The sequence below is a fragment of the Phytophthora sojae genome (assembly GCF_000149755.1).
Source record: "Phytophthora sojae unplaced genomic scaffold PHYSOscaffold_3, whole genome shotgun sequence".
Classification (NCBI taxonomy): domain Eukaryota; phylum Oomycota; class Peronosporomycetes; order Peronosporales; family Peronosporaceae; genus Phytophthora; species Phytophthora sojae.
In genome coordinates, this window is record NW_009258117.1 from 5,482,506 (window position 1) to 5,498,035 (window position 15,530).

The 15,530-nt window shown below is 54.6% G+C and overlaps 3 protein-coding genes across 3 annotated transcripts; 2 read left to right on the top strand and 1 right to left on the bottom strand.

Annotated features, from left to right (window-relative positions):
* Positions 1–6,194: 6,194 nt before the first annotated feature.
* Positions 6,195–7,151, top strand: PHYSODRAFT_329069 (hypothetical protein; the record flags this gene model as incomplete). The annotated part of the gene is made up of 2 exons (XM_009525451.1): positions 6,195–6,674; positions 6,825–7,151. 2 exons carry the CDS (start codon positions 6,195–6,197, stop codon positions 7,149–7,151), a joined length of 807 nt encoding a protein of 268 aa, XP_009523746.1.
* A 36-nt stretch (positions 7,152–7,187) lies between these two features.
* Positions 7,188–8,458, bottom strand: PHYSODRAFT_329070 (hypothetical protein; the record flags this gene model as incomplete). Its single annotated transcript, XM_009525452.1, has 5 exons — positions 7,188–7,237; positions 7,347–7,479; positions 7,554–7,878; positions 7,972–8,138; positions 8,372–8,458. 5 exons carry the CDS (start codon positions 8,456–8,458, stop codon positions 7,188–7,190), a joined length of 762 nt encoding a protein of 253 aa, XP_009523747.1.
* A 924-nt stretch (positions 8,459–9,382) lies between these two features.
* On the top strand, positions 9,383–15,454 carry PHYSODRAFT_329071 (hypothetical protein; the record flags this gene model as incomplete). The annotated part of the gene is made up of 3 exons (XM_009525453.1): positions 9,383–9,470; positions 10,370–10,672; positions 13,761–15,454. The coding sequence occupies 3 exons, from the start codon at positions 9,383–9,385 to the stop codon at positions 15,452–15,454; spliced, it is 2,085 nt and encodes a 694-aa protein (XP_009523748.1).
* Positions 15,455–15,530: the final 76 nt, after the last annotated feature.

Genomic DNA, 15,530 nt, shown 5'->3' on the forward strand with positions numbered 1-15,530 from the left:
AGCGGCACCAGGCTGTGCTCCAGGGTCAGCTCGAACTATTGGCCCGCATGCAGGCCTCGCCTGCTGCGCCTCCTGCGCTTGCGGCTCCTGCAGTGCCCGCGGCACTCCCGCCTGTGCCTGAGGGGCCCGCGTTGATGGTCGCGTCCTCAACGACCGCGACCTCCGCGCCTGTGACCCCGTCACCCTCGGTGCCTCCATCTACACCTGCATCGGGTCCTGGTACGGCTTGAGCAAGCCCACGTAGAAGACGGGGTGCGTCCGCATCTTCTTCGGAAGATTGAGCGTGTACGCAAGGCCCTTCTTGGCCATAACCTTGAAAGGTCCGATGAAGCGCGGGCGCAACTTCGTCTTGAAGACAGCTGACACTGCATATGTAGGTAGGTTCTTAGCGTTAAGCAGCACCAGGTCCCCGACATCATAACTTTCAACATTGCCTCTGCCCCTGGCACCTGCATGTTCCTTTTGATTGTCTTGGCTCTCAGCCATCGCGCCACGCGCATGTCGTAAGACACTCAGACGCGTCGACAAGAAAGCTTCAACCTGTTTACGAACGGTAGCCGGGCTGACATCGGCTAGCCGATCAGCTAAATCGGCTTCTCCTCCCCCACCAAGCCCGAGGCCACCACGTGGCGGCGTCAGCGGGACGCGCGGATGAGACAAGCTGTTCACGTAGAACGGTGTGTAGCCTGTCGAGGCGTGCATGGCGTTGTTCAACGCAAACTCAACGAGTGGCAACATGGCGATCCAGCGCTTCGGCGTCTCAGCGCAAATGCTGTGGAGCACGTCCTGGATGATGTGATTCATGCGCTCGGTCTGACCATCAGTCTGCGGATGGTCCGCCGTGGACATGCCCAGCTTGGTGCCAAGCACCACAAAGACTGCGCTCCAGAGGTTGCCCGTGAAGCCGGGGTCTCGGTCCGAGAGAATCGACTCAGGGAGTCCGTGTTGTCGAAACACTCGGTCCAAGAACAGCGATGCTGTACCTTTACCATAGATGGTATTCGGCACAGCCGCAATGTGAGCCATCTTGCTCAGTCGGTCCACGAAGACCACGACTCCAGTGTTGCCCCCCACGTCCGCCGGCAGGCCAAACACAAAGTCCATACTCATGGATTGCCAACAGCCCGCAGGGACAGGCAAACTCGCCAACGGCGCTGCAGCATGAGGTGACGACTTCACTTACTGACACGTCTCGCACGTGCGCACATAAGTGCTTGTCCTCTTGTACAGCTTCGGCCACCAGTAGTGGGTACTCACCGAGCTGTAGGTCTTCTTACGCCAAGATGGCCAGCCAGCGGCGTGTCGTGTGCTTCAAAGAGGATGCGGTACTTCAGATCCTCATCATGAGGGAGGACCATGCGGGGCGTATCCTCGGGGCCCGTGTTGTAGACCAACAGGCCACCATGGAGGGAATAACGGTGTAGCCGCGCGCGCAGCCGCGCTGACAATTTCATGTCCGAGGCTTGAAACTCCTTGCTCCCCAGAGCCTTCAGCAACGCGACACAGGTGTCGTCCTTGGCATAATCCGTTCGGATCAAATCCGGTAATGACGAGTCACGGTCGTTACATGAGCCAGCTCATAATCCGGCCTGCGCGACAGCGCGTCCGCAATGATATTCTGCCTGCCAGGCTTGTACTTCACCTCGGAGTTGTACTCCGCGAAGATGGGCAGCCAACGGGCCATCCTTTGCGGGAGGTGAGGTGACTGAGTCGCAGTGCGTAACGACGCATGATCCGTGTAAATCACGAACGGCTGAGAGCCCAACAGGTGCACCCTGAACTTGACGAGCGCATACTTCATCGCAAGTAGCTCTTTGTCATGGACAGGATAGCTTTTCTCCGCAGCCTTCAACTGGTGAGATTTGAACGCCACCACGCGCTCGCGCCCCTCGGCGTCTGCTCGCAGCAGTGCACGGCCGATGGCAAAGTCCGAGGCGTCACAGACGACACTAAACGGACGAGCGGGGTCTGGCAAAGCCAGAATAGGCACATGAAGGAGATTGTCCTTAATGGCCGCGAACGCATCTTGATGCTCGGTGTCCCAACACCACTTCAGGAGATAGGAGAGTGGTCGAGCCATTTCAGCGTAGTTCTCGCTGTACTTGTGCAAGTAATTGGCCAAGCCAAGCCACTTGCGAAGATGCTTCTGGCTCTTGGGAACCGGCCAGTCAACAATGGCCTTGACCTTGACCGGGTCGGCCCTCAGGCCACGCTTCCCGATGAAGCACCCTAAGAAGGGGATCTCTTCCGCTCCGAAGATGCATTTGTCAATGTTGGCGTACAACTTGTTTTGACGCATGCATTCGAGCACAGCACGCAGGTGCTCCACATGGTTCTCTATATCAGTCTTTCCGTACTGTGGACAAAGATGTCATCGAAGTACGTTTGCGCGTACGCCCGATGGGGTCTGAAGAGCTGCGTCACAAGACGATTAAACGTCGCTGGCGCGTTCGAAAGCCCTTTAGGCATCATCAACCACTCCCAGAGCATGCCGCTTGGAGTACTCACCACAGTGAGAAGAATGTCGCTCGTCCTCATGAGCAATTGGTAATATCCATCGACCAAGTCGAGCGCACTGTACATCGTACATCCTGTCATGTTGTTCTGAAGAACATCCTTCCGAGGAATCGGCGTCTGCGCCGGAATGGTAGCGGCATTCAGCTTGTTGAAAGCATGCACGATACGCCACTTGCCATTCGGCTTTCTGACGCAGAACGTCGGCGTAGAGTGTGGAGACTTACTCTCACGCACCATACCCGCCTCGTGCTTCGCACGGAAGAACGCGTCAATGACGTCACACTGTTCCTTCGGCAAGGGCCACTGCCTCGTCACGCAGCGGAACGAGATCGATTTCGTGTCGAACACCTCGATCCGGAGGCAGCCCCGAGGGCGGCTCCTTCGAGACGACGTCCTGGTAATCATTTACCACTTGATACAAGGGATCCGACGGGTCCTTCAGGATCGCCGATCTGCTCCGCGCATTCAACACCTTATTTGTGTCTTCCAAGACAGCTTCATCCAGAAGCGAGGACGAGTTCAACTCTTCTTCGGGTCGTATGACCACTACCTTAGCCAAGTCTCCAGCCTTCAAGGCTTCGCCGAACTCGGCCAAGGACATCTCGTCCAGCTCCAGGAGAGCAGACAGTGAGGGCATGTCGTCGAGGTTGATACCTCCGTCGACGTCGTCCGTCACTCCATTCACGATTGTATAGAGCTGCTCGCTCTCGCGTGGAGCCTGACCGCTCCACACGCCCTTCTCGACTCGTGAGATCGCAGACGCCTTGCGTCTCGCAGCCAGCGCTTTGCGGCGCTGCCTCCTCTTCATGGACACCATCCGCCCTGAAGAGCTCCGTAATTTCGCGTGCGTCTTGACGCCAGGTGTCACCACCTCGTTCAGCTCCAGGGGAGCTCTAGTGTCTTTACCGATACTCAGCGAAGAGCTGCACGATCCGCAGCCTCCACTCAGTGGATGACGTGCCACTCCACAATCTTCATGCGGGCAAAGCCCCTTGCTCTTCGGCATCGTGCCGACCGCGCCGACGCTGGCACGCACCTCAGACGCACGCTCGCTCTGCGGAATTCGTGCCGCACCACTTGCCGTCCGCGAGCCACGCTCGGAACGCTCGTTCTCGACACACTCAGTGTCCACCAACTCGGAAACTCCGATGTCCAGCACATTGATCAGTGCTCGCGCCAAAAGCGGTTCCGCTTCCTAGCAGAGGTGGGTTCATGACTCGCCAATGCTCCGCCAGGAGAGAAATGCGTAGCACCAAGGATCTTCGACCTCCAATCGATCCAAGGCTCGTGGCGTTCCAGCCACGCCATACCAAGGATGAGAACATATCTGGAATCGAGGTCTAAGACCAGACAGCGTTCCACGCTATCAAAATCCAAAAAGTTCACGCCCAGGTCCACAGGGACCTTAGGCACCGTGACACGAGTGCCCGTCGCGAGACGAACAGTGACGATGTCACTCCCGCGCGCTACCAGCGCCTCAGCATAAAGCTGACTTCCGTCCATTGTAGAACGCCGGGCGTAGTTACCCGACGCTCCCGAATCGATCAAAATCGTCCATGGCTTCGTGAAGCCCTTCACCCAAGCTTGGACAACTAGCAAGCCCGGCTTGCATACACGTTCCGTGTTAGAGAGTACGGCTCTCTTCGGGGCTAAGTCCTGTCAACCTCCACCTCGCCGAGGCTCAATAGAACTTAGTTCTTCCCCAGGAGGCCGCCCCGCGCCTACTGGGACTTCTCGTTTCCCCGAGACGAACCAGAGCATTGGCTCGAACTCGAAGAGCGGCTTGACGAAGCCTTACGCTGATGGCGCAGCGGACACCCAGCACGAAGGTTACGGGTGTCACTACAGATGAAGCATCTGCGGATACCGCGACGCTGCTCAGCAGCACGAAGCTCGGCTTCTTCGTCTTCAGCATAGCTGAGGTCCATGGGTTCCGGACCACTCGACGCGCTAGCGTAAGACGCATTCCACCCAAGTCTCGATGACTTAAAATTGTGTTCCGCATTCAATGCGACGCTCACAGCCTCTTCAAAAGTGCTCAGGTGGGTTCGGAACACCTCCGTCCTGGAAACGCCAGTGCGGAGGCCCTCCATGAACACCGTAACGGTGACTGCTTCCGGCAGGGGGTCCGCAGACATGCCAGCAATGAGAGTTCTCGACTCTTGGACATAGTCCATCAACTCCTTCTCTTCTTGCTCTGCCTGGTCACCAGGAAGCGTGAGCGCACGCGATACGCCTCGTTAGGCGGAGCAAACACTCGGGACAAATGCTGTTTCAGCTGGTCCCACGTCGGGAAGGCCACCTCGACCGACGTCCCAGACGTTAGTGCCCGCTCTCTCGCTCGCCCACCGAGCTTCGAGATAGCTAGTGCAACGCGCTGCGACTCCGTCCGGAGTAGAGCTGAGCTCATAGCCATCTCAACCTCACGGGTCCAAGCTTTCACCCTCCGTGCCTTCGAAGGTCTTCACGCTCAACATGAGCGGCTTGGGTCTTGTTCCCGCGTCGGACGACGAAGGGGGCGCTTGGGGCGCCGCGGCAGTCGCCATCCTCTGCTGGAGATGCTCTAGGAGAGTATTCTCGTAGCTTGAGAACGCCTCGATACGCGCGTTCACCGCGTCGGGGCCTTGCTGTGCAAGTTGCGTCACGCCGCCCTCCGGGCCCAGCAAGGTCATAGCTTTTTAAGCGCATCCTGCTGGTTCGGGGGCAAGTGAGCGAACTGCTCCATTCTCCACAGAGAGTCAGTCTATACAGACTCAGGTGTCGGATTGACTACAAGTGGTACCAAGTGCAGCGGGTCTGTCGTAGCTTTAGCGTCAGAGGAAGACGTAACAGACTCACAGAGTCTCAGCTTAAGATAGTCCGTTCTAATTCCAGAACGTATTGCTAAGAACGCTAAGAATTTAGAATAAGAACTTGAAACATTCTAAAGTAAGAATTCCAGGACGCACTGAGCTCAACAACAGCCACCTAAGTAGATTATCACTTTGCATTTATCAATGCCCCGACACGCACCCAAGCACCGAGAGTGCCCTCGGAGCAACTTTAGCCGCCACCAGCATTCGTGTCCACGCAGGCGGTAGGGTTTGTCTGGAACGCAGGTTTCCCGAACTTCGAGAGAGGCGACTTGCGGAGGCTCGTCGAGCGAAGCGCGAATACGACCGCTTGTACGCCAGAGCCAAACGACAAGCGATCGCTTTCTTGGCGCTGCGCGTACTTGATCAGCGTTCCGGGATCCGCCACAAGTCTGAGCAAGTCAACGTCGAGCCCGTTTTGCAGCATCGCCCACGTCTTCCGTGCGTTCAGTGACCTCGACGCACCTAAGCAGCCCAGCAACACCACCAAGTCTGCAACTGCCCCTGGCTACGTCGCCTCGTCCCCGACCACCAGTTCAACTCCGGGCTGCCAGTCCTGTCGTCATTGACGTGAGTGACGACGAAAACAATTGCCTCGTAAACCGTGCAAATAACGTAATGCACATCGACAGGTTCCCAGGGCACTGCCGAGGCAGAGCCCCACATAGAAATAGAAAATTTAGAAATGCTGCTAGTAGATCGCAACTAGTTCGTGCCAGGGGTACCCACGGCCCCACTTTGATGGCGCCACCCGCCCAACACTTTCGGTCATTGTCAAACAGAGCCCTACCCACTCCGACCGCCTGATCCCACCTCTCCACTACCATGAGCACTCCTGCCCCGGCCGCCTCGGCGCACCCAGACCCCTCCCCGTACGCCTACCACCTCACCCGCGTGGCCTTCACCTCCGATGACATCATGAGGGCCACGGCGGACGAGCGCAGCTGCCTGGCCTTCTGCCAAGCCAAGGAGCTGCTGGTTGCCCGCATGCTGTGCTCGGAGTGTGACGGGGACATGCATCTGCGCCCGCCAGTACCGGGGGCCACGGAGGATCGCGCTAAGCGCTGGAGGTGGCGGTGCTCGCGCAAGGCCTGCAGGAAAGAGCGCAGCCTGCGTACCGGATCCTTCTTCGCGAAGGCGAAGTTGAAGCTCTGCCAGTGCGTCCGCCTCATGTACTTTTTGGCGTCAAGCCTCCCCGCCGGCTTGGCCAAGTCGTGGGTCGCCGTCAGTGACAAGACCGTCACCGAATGGTACTCCTACTGCAGGAACATCTGCAGCAAGGAGATGCTTGCTCGTCCGATGCAGGTGCGATTTTGTTTTTCAAAACCAGTGCTGTTGAAACTTATAATTTTATTTTAGTTTTGCTACAGGTTGGGGGGGGGGAGCCACATCGTCGAGATCGACGAAACCAGTCCGAAAACGAAAAGCAAGTAAAACCGCGCCGTCCATCACGAGGACTGCAGGCTATTCGGCGGCGTTGATCGTACGTCAGGTCGCTGGTTTGGTGTCCTGACGTACGATAGTCGTAAGAAGAAGACGCTAAGTCCGCTTATCAAAAAGCATATCAAGGCGCACACGGCGATCATGTCGGACCAGTTCACCTCCTACGTGTCCACGAACCTGCTGCACACGCTCGAGAACAACCACATGCTCAAGAGCATGAAGTACACCCATAAGTGGGTGACTCACTCGAAGCACTTCGTGGAGCCGGCCACTGGAGCGTGCACCAACAGTGTAGACAAGACGGAATATAGGCGGGTTAGCATTGATGTCATAAGCTAGATTGAGCACAGCTTGTGGGCGCTTCTCGGTACCTGTCTACCTGAACCACTTGGACACGAGCACGGCATCCAGATCCATGCCGACTTCTTCATCAGTCACGAAGCAGCGCACGACGCGGTATCCGGGATTTCAGAGGCCGCTCAGCATCGTGATCTTGGCCGAAGAGGAAAGCGTGGTCATGGTTGCTTGCTTCACCTTTGTCGCACGACTTGATGCGTGTGGCACCATTGTCAAATGCCCACGTATCGACAAAATGGTTTCCCGTCGAAAGTCCACACTCCACGGGTACAGCCAACTCGATGTAGTCGTCGTTGACACCATTGATCCACTAAACAGTGTCAGCACAGCGATCAGACCGACCGTGTCGTGTATCACGGTTTTCATCCTTCGACTTGGCCCAACACGACGTGCCCCGGTTTCCGCAGTAGGTGTAACAGCGGGAGGCGGGCTCAACACTGAGCGCGGTAGCCGCGCCTTCAGTTTCACTGGTGCAGTATTCTCTCCCTGTCTCTTGATGGGTTCGTTGGTAAGCACTTTGATTACGACGTTCATCTTCAGCCCCGTTGCCCTCACCTCCAAATTGAGCACGCCGTTGTCGTAGCGCTTGGGCAGACTACGCAGCAGGCAGATGATAACCACGTCCTCTTCCTCCATCTTGGCCCCTATTGTGTTGAGCTTGGTATTGATGTTTAGGGCCTCGTTGCAGTGATGTAGAACATTGTCGCTTCTGCCATCGCGATACTGAACAACTCAACCGCCACTTCAGGTAGATGCACCAACCCCCTGTGTGCCGCCGTACAGCAAGTTCAGCCTGGACTACGCATCCTCGCAGTCCGCAATCGCATGATAGTAATTAGCACTCATGGACAGCAGCATCAGATTGAGCGCTACGATCGTCGTCCGGTTGGCCTCATCCGCGGCGCGAGTATCCGTGAACGTCGGCGTCGTCTTCCGCTTGACAACGCTCCAAACTGACTTGACCAGGAGCTAAATGAACCAAATATTCGGTCTTTTTATGCGATCAAAATCCTACTTATATAAGCTGAACTCGTATTAAGCCTTCGCATGTCTATGTAAGACTCGTTTATCATGGCGAATAGCAACCATATATTTCAGCTTAATCGGTCTCAGAACCGATTTGTATGGAAAACAGCCGGAGTGCCCACCTGAAAGTCGGCATTCCGAGCTTGGCCAGCTAAATGACTTTGTTAACCGAACACCGCCAGTGAGAACAGGTGCTGACGGAGGTCGTTCGCTTGAAATGTCTCTCGCAAGGTCTTGGTTGCAGCCGGGCTTGTGATCTCCATTCTGAATTATGTGGTGTAGTAGCACGCACAAAATCGTCAGATGTGGCACCCTAGCTACAAACACAACAACAGCCGAGGTAGTCGGCCCTTGTTGGCCTGCGCTGAGATGTCCTCCAGCGGTTCGGCCCTTCCGGGACAGTGATGTCTCGTCCTCGCCGAGACCAAGTACCCCAAGCCAGTCAATCACGGAAGCCAGCTGAGGTACCTGACTCCGGAATTAGAAATCCCGTGCCCTCCGCCAAAGGACGGACGACGGCCCTCGCGGGCTTTTACGGGTCGCCGAGAGCAAAGACTTCTCGACTCAGCAATCGGTGCCCGGGACGTACGGGAACACCGGCTCGCAGCGGTGGCGAGACTTTTCTTTCGCGCTTGGCGAGACACGCGCCCAACCCGGGCCGACCTTAATCTCTTGGCGCTACCAGTCAACACCCTACAAGCTATGCCTCTCGGGTGCTGACAGCAGACATAATCCGGCCGCTTACTGGAAGCGCGTGCACGTGTTGTGGACCTAGAAAATTCAGCTCTGTTGTTTGTTATCTCTGTCGGGCGCCCTGAAGGGGCGCCTCCACTATTCCTAAGCTCCTATACAAATACCAAATGAAAGTGGGCGGTGGCCGACTCTTCACCGAGCTCGGCGACGCTTGAACTAGGCTAAGCCGGATAACCGGTCCGGATAACCCCGTGAACTCGGCTGAGCCGGATACGGCGTGTCCGGATAACCTGGCGAACTCGGCTGAGTCGAATAAGATGTCCGGATAACCCAGTGAACTCGGTGGAGCCGGATAAGGTGTCCGGGTAGCACGGCGAACTCGGCGGAGCGACCCTAGGACTCAACTGGGCGACTCCCGGACTCAATTGGACCCGGTTACCGTATCTGGATGGTACGTGGTGCCGTTTAGCCGAGCTCGGCGGCTTGAACTCCCCATGATCTCGGCTAAGCGTGTCCAGTGCCTTCCTGAACTCGGCTGGGTCTTCATCACTGGGTCTGCCACGTGTCACCAGGTCGGGGCCGGTGTGCCTTGCGTTTCTGACACCATCAGCCGAGTTCAGCGGTCCATCAGCGCATTCTTGCCCACTGAGCTCGGCGGACGGTCATCCCGCCGAGTAGAACGTGGCTCCTGGTACGTTGTTCCACTGCGGCTTTGGAGTGTGACACAAAACTTGCTGTTCCCTACACCACAATTATCGTCCCGTTAGCGCGGTGGTACACCTTGGCAAGTCGTGCGTGGGGCGGCACAAGCAAGTACGTAACCGCCGAGCTCAAGGAAAGTTTTTCGTCTATGCGTCGGTACTCGTGGCATAGCGTTTGCTGGAGCATGTAGAGCCTACGATATATACCTAGGTGAACGCACGCTTCCCCTCACGATGGCTCGCAAGACTATCCGGGTAGAAGAATACATTCTTCAACCGTGTCCTTTTTTTGTAACTACACTTGCATAGCTTTGGAAACAAGATTTATGCCTTTTTCAGATGAAAATAAGTTAACCTTGATCGTCCTGATGGCTTCAAGTACTACTAGTGAGACACGGCAGGTCGGCTCAATCGTTTGTGCACCGTCAAAACGGAGATGGGGACGTCATGCGGAAAACCTTTTTTCTTATTCTTTGAATGGGTGATTCCATTTAGAGGGGCTCTAGTGATTTTACTGTGGCTTACTTGCATTCAATAAAGATAAATTCTACTTGATACGAAACGAATTAGCGTGACTATCACGCCAGCGCATCATACAGATTATATTATCATTCTTTCTTAAATGACACTTACATTTCGTTATGGGTGATAGTATACCTACAAGAACAACAACAACAAAGCATCAGTAACAATAACAATGCAAACCTGCTCAACAACATCAATGATTAACAGCAATTTACCATAGCCATCTAAAGCGCCTACGCCGAACGATCCATTAAGCCGCCGACCTCATCGCCTCACTGCAAACTCAAAACAAAGCTGAGCGCCGCTGCATCACGCAGTCGCAAGAGCTTGACCAACTCAACGGCATCTTAGAGAACGCACTGGACTCTCGCCACAAGAACGGGCACCCGGATCTTCCGGAGGACCACGAGACGAGGTCATTGCAGCCGCCGCTGTTTTCGGCCGACATTCTGGAGGCGATCGACGGACTTGCGCTTGAACAGCCGACGTTCAGTCCGCAGGAGGTATGGGTGCACATCCACAAGGAGTTCTTCCAAAGCCCGGGCAGGATTACAAGCGGTTGAACCAATAATCAGGTAACAGATCGGTTCTATCGAACGAAGTTGAAAAGCTTCAGGAATGAATTGTTTGTCCAAATCACGACAGACCCGCTGTGCAGCGTGCGTGAAAAGCTTGAGAAAGTCGTAGCGGTTACGGTAGGCTTTCTTTTGCTTAGCTAGCTCCTCACGTTGCTTAACAAACTGCTTGCCACACGCAAACACCTTCTTCCGGTGGCGCATCATGTTGCCATGAGTGGCGAAACGCTTTTTGCACTTGGGGTAGGTCTTGGAGCGGCGCGGCATTTTCCTAAAATGGTGTTCAGTAAATATAAATGTTGCATATATAACATAAGTTTATGGAGGCAACAACACCACGAGAAGGATCAACTTTTGGAAATTTTGACATACGAGTTATATCATGTATCAGGAATTAACTTAATTCGTCGCTTAAAATGTTGATCCAAAAGTTGGTCTGTCCCGCGGTTGATAAAAATCTACTCTATTTCGCTAAATGCTGGCCTTCGCATATCCCTTGGCCGCTGTCTTCTTGCGGTTCTCGATCCAACTTCATGACGTTTCGCGCTCCGTTGTGAGATCGACTGGTCATTCGAGCGATCTGGTACAGCGAGACGTCTCCATCGTGAAGGCCGACGACCCACCAGTGCTCTTGATTCATAAAGGCCTTGACGGACCCATTTGGAAATTAACCACTGGAGGAGACAGTAAGAACTGGAGACTCTCGCACTGAACTTATGTCGTCCATCTAGTGTAACCATAATCTTGCTTATATATAGTTTAAATGGTGCGTTCATAGAGTTGTGTAAGTCGTAATAAAAACATGTGGTCTAAAATTGGTAGTTGGTGGCAAAATTCAAGAATTGAATTCCCACAAAACAACTATCGGAGCAGAAAGTGTCCTCGCGCCCGTTGCGATATGAGCTTCCTTGCGTAAGGGTTGGCGCACATGCACTCATCGAAGAGGCGAATAAAGGGCAACTTCAAAGAAGACGTGCAAGTACGCAACTCAAGCCGCCCCTTTGATCGTGCTGAGGCATCATTAGCTTGGTCAACTTGTGCTTTAATCATCTCATCAAAATTCAGCACATCCTCGCCGAGGTAAGAGGGTACTTCTGTAAACGACCCGACCGCCAACTCGCTCGAGAACGAGGTCGACTACCACGGTGCGCGTATTTTGGCCCGACGAATCGTCGAAGTGCGTCTCCTCGACTGACTTACCGTGCCGTCAAAGTACCACGAGCGCCATAGATCCAGGATCGAGGGCACGTGGGAGGTGCGTGTCAAGCACAAGCTCAAGAAGATGCGCGGGATCGACAAGCATCTCTTGCCTTCGTACCCGTGAACATCGCTTCATTAATCGATTCAGGGCCGAAAAACGCAATCATCGCCCGGCGAAGCGCTATGTTTGCCTCTCCACGGCGCGAACCCACATCTGGCTCGATACAGATACGATCATCGCACCATGTCCTGGCATCAAAAATGGCTGAAGCATGAGTTGGCTGCCGCTACCAACCGGATGAGCTGGCACCGTAAATATGTTTGACCGCTCCTCATGGTATCCAGTATTGGCGGGGCGAGCCACGCCAACCGAACGGACAGGAAAAATCAATAATGAGCACAGTGAGCTCGCGAATAACGCCAGCAAAGCGACCTACAAGGTCGGTGTGAACAGGAATATTTCGACACGCGCTGGCTACGTCTCCTGACAGGATTGATACGGACTTGTGGCTGGGATCAAGAAGTACTACTGCCACTAGTTGTGCACCGAAGGTTACTGAGTTAATACAATCGGATTTCTAAAATGTCTATTTCTATGTGGGGCTCTGCCTCGGCAGTGCCGTTCCCAGCTCGCTCTGCAGCTTGAGGCCGATCTTGATTGCGATGCCTTCATATAGCCTTCTTTACGGCATTAGCTGTGACACGGTGCAGCTTGCTCATGGCTCGAGTGAGCTCGTCTTCGACTTCGAGAGCAAGTATATTCCGCATGGCGGTCCATTGGGCCCACTGGAACAGGTGGTTTTCGAACGTGATGTATTGTGCATTGCATGCTTTCTGTCTAAACAACCAGGTAATTCGTTGTTTTGCCCATCATTGAGTTAGGTGGCTAACTCGTCGATTTAAGATAGAATAGCTGCTAAGACAACGAGTTAACGTTGAGTTATGCTCACTTTTGTTAAATGGCGGGAGTAAATCCGACAATACTACGTCCCTGACATTCTAATTCTAACTCGCTCGTTTTGTCTGATTGTTTTCTAGTCGCTGATTGACATGCGTTGGCGATCTATCGTACTAAACTACGTCTACAATATTGAAGAACATCCCTCTTTTTATATCGAGGAGCTGCAAGCAGCTTTAAAGTCAGCGTTCCTGCACTACCAAACATTTCTAGTAGAAATTTTTCTACTGCTACTATATGCCGTGCTCTGAAATTCGAGCTTGGTTTAACGCGCAAGGCCACGACGAAGAGAGCGAAAGAACCCCCCCCCCCCCCCGAAATCGGTGCTTACTATTATGCAAGGAGTTGGCGCCATTCTATCGGGGACCTTATACTGGCGGTTGATTTGCTTAACTTTAACTTAGAGTTAGGCTGCGATATATGATCACCGGGAAGGATTTGCTCGTTGGTTTAGAGCCCATAATCTCATGCCAAAGTTCGTGCAAAGCACAATACTTCTTTCAGCCGTGCGAGGGACCAAAACTGTCGTGCGACGCGAATTGATTGGCTAAAATTTACAGTTGTTGTAGCCATGTGTCAAAGACAAATACCCCCCCCCAAAAGCCAAGGCACCTCATATGTGTACAGTAGCCCCAAAAAGTCTGTACCATGGAAGTACATTCGGGGACGACAGCAGTACGATGAGGGACGACACGCGAGTACAATTGAAGACGATTATAGCAGGGTCCCTACAGATGGATTCCTTCACTTCAGCTCTCGCCACAGACCGCAGCACTCGGTGACCCACCATAGAGCTTCCGGAAACCAGTCGCCTGTACCAAGCGGCCCTCGCCGCGGCCAAGTTTGCGGATCAGAGGCGCGAGAGACGCACGCGGCAGCCTTCGTCGATTCGCCGCGTTCTGTATCTCTGAAGGCTATCCCGACCCACTCAAGCAGCGCTTCGTGCAGCTCCCAGGAGTCCTCGCGGCGTACATCCACCAACTAGCGGCGGCCAACAGAAGCCAGTGGCCGGCTGAAAAGCTTCGCGCTGCGATCAGCTGGCACTACACAAAAGCGGAGATGCTTGCGGGCGGCCATCCCCACGATCGCTGGGTTGTCGACACGGCCGCGGACGGAACTCTTACCCCGCGAGGTAATCCCGCCAAGACTGCCATCATCTCGCAGATTCTGGCCGGGTTGAGTAAGGTGAACAAACGCGAAAGGACCCCCAAGCGCGCCTCCCCGATGTCGCTGTCCATGCTCTCAAAGATTATCGCCTTCCTGGAGTCGGACCCGATGTTCAACGAGACGATGAGACTGTGGGTTTCAGCGGTATGCTCTCTCGCCTTCTACGGGATGTGCCGCATCAACGAAGTCCTGCCGATGAAGAAGGGAGACATACAACTTGGGCTACGACGCAAGGCTCGTATGACCGGGGCCGCGATTCGATTTGGCTGCTTCACAATCCGTGACCGCAAGACCGACCATGACCCCCTTGCCAGTCGAACGTACTCGCTGCATCTTCTCCCGAAGGAAGAGAAGACCGCTGAGGCGCTGACGTATCTGAGCCGATGGTCCCACCACGCGCAGACGGAGCTACATCACAGGTGGAGCAGTGACGACTACGCATTCCCCTCGCTGACGAAGATTCCTCGTGGTGGAGCTAAGCGACAGCGGTGCGCTGGGAATGGCGGCAGGGTTCCATTTGCCAAAGTTGGGATCAAGTGGGGCACACCAATGAAGGACAGCAACTTTACGCAAGTTCTCAACATCGTCGCTGCGGCTGCTGGAATCAACAGGAGTGTTCTTGGCGACGAGATCTGGTTTACGTCGCACTGCTTTCGTCGGGGAGGTGCTCAGTACCGGTTCATGTTTGCTCCTGAAAAAAGAAACTGGTCGCTGAAGCTGGTGAAGTGGTGGGTAGGGTGGGCACCGAGTGAGAAGGCGGAGACGGTGACGCGGTATCTTCTCGATGATGTCATGGACCGAGAGGTGAATCGGCTTGGAGACTCGCTGGCTCCAGATGCGGACGCATGCATCACCGCTGCGTCGCTGGATGGTTTGCAAAACATTGACTACGGACGCACGTACTCCGATGCAGACGACGATCCACAGTTCAACCCCACATATGCAGCCCCTGATGAAGTTCCCCCAGCATTGCATCCTTCGACCATCGCTGAGCTCAAGGACGGTTTACTGGAAGGTCTCCGTGGTATGGTACAGGGCGTCGGATGTGGACAAAACGACACTCAAGAAACGGAGGACGGTGAACACGCTGAAGACGCTATTGCTACGTGTGAAGGAACAGTTGAGGAAACCACTCGCCTCGTGTCTGAGCTTCCGGATGCCAAATCGTGGCGCGACTACGTTCATCAGTACTGGCATCCAAATCGTGCGTGTCACCAGTACCGAGCCGGCGTGGGCATGCCTCCACATGAACGCAAGATACACAGGTCGCGCCTCTCCAGAATGAAGATCATCGCGGAGTTTATTCGAGCAGAGTACGACGATGACCAAGACTTGTTCGAGAAGGATTTCGGTGGCCGTGTCCAGGGAGAGTTGACGGTCAACAAGATACTTGCTGCGATTCGAGCGAGTAGACGCGATGTACCTGCCGTCGTCCTTTAGTGTACTATAGACGTCCCTAATGGTACTGTAGTCGTCCTCCATTGTACTGTCGTCCTTGATTGTACTTTAGTCGTCC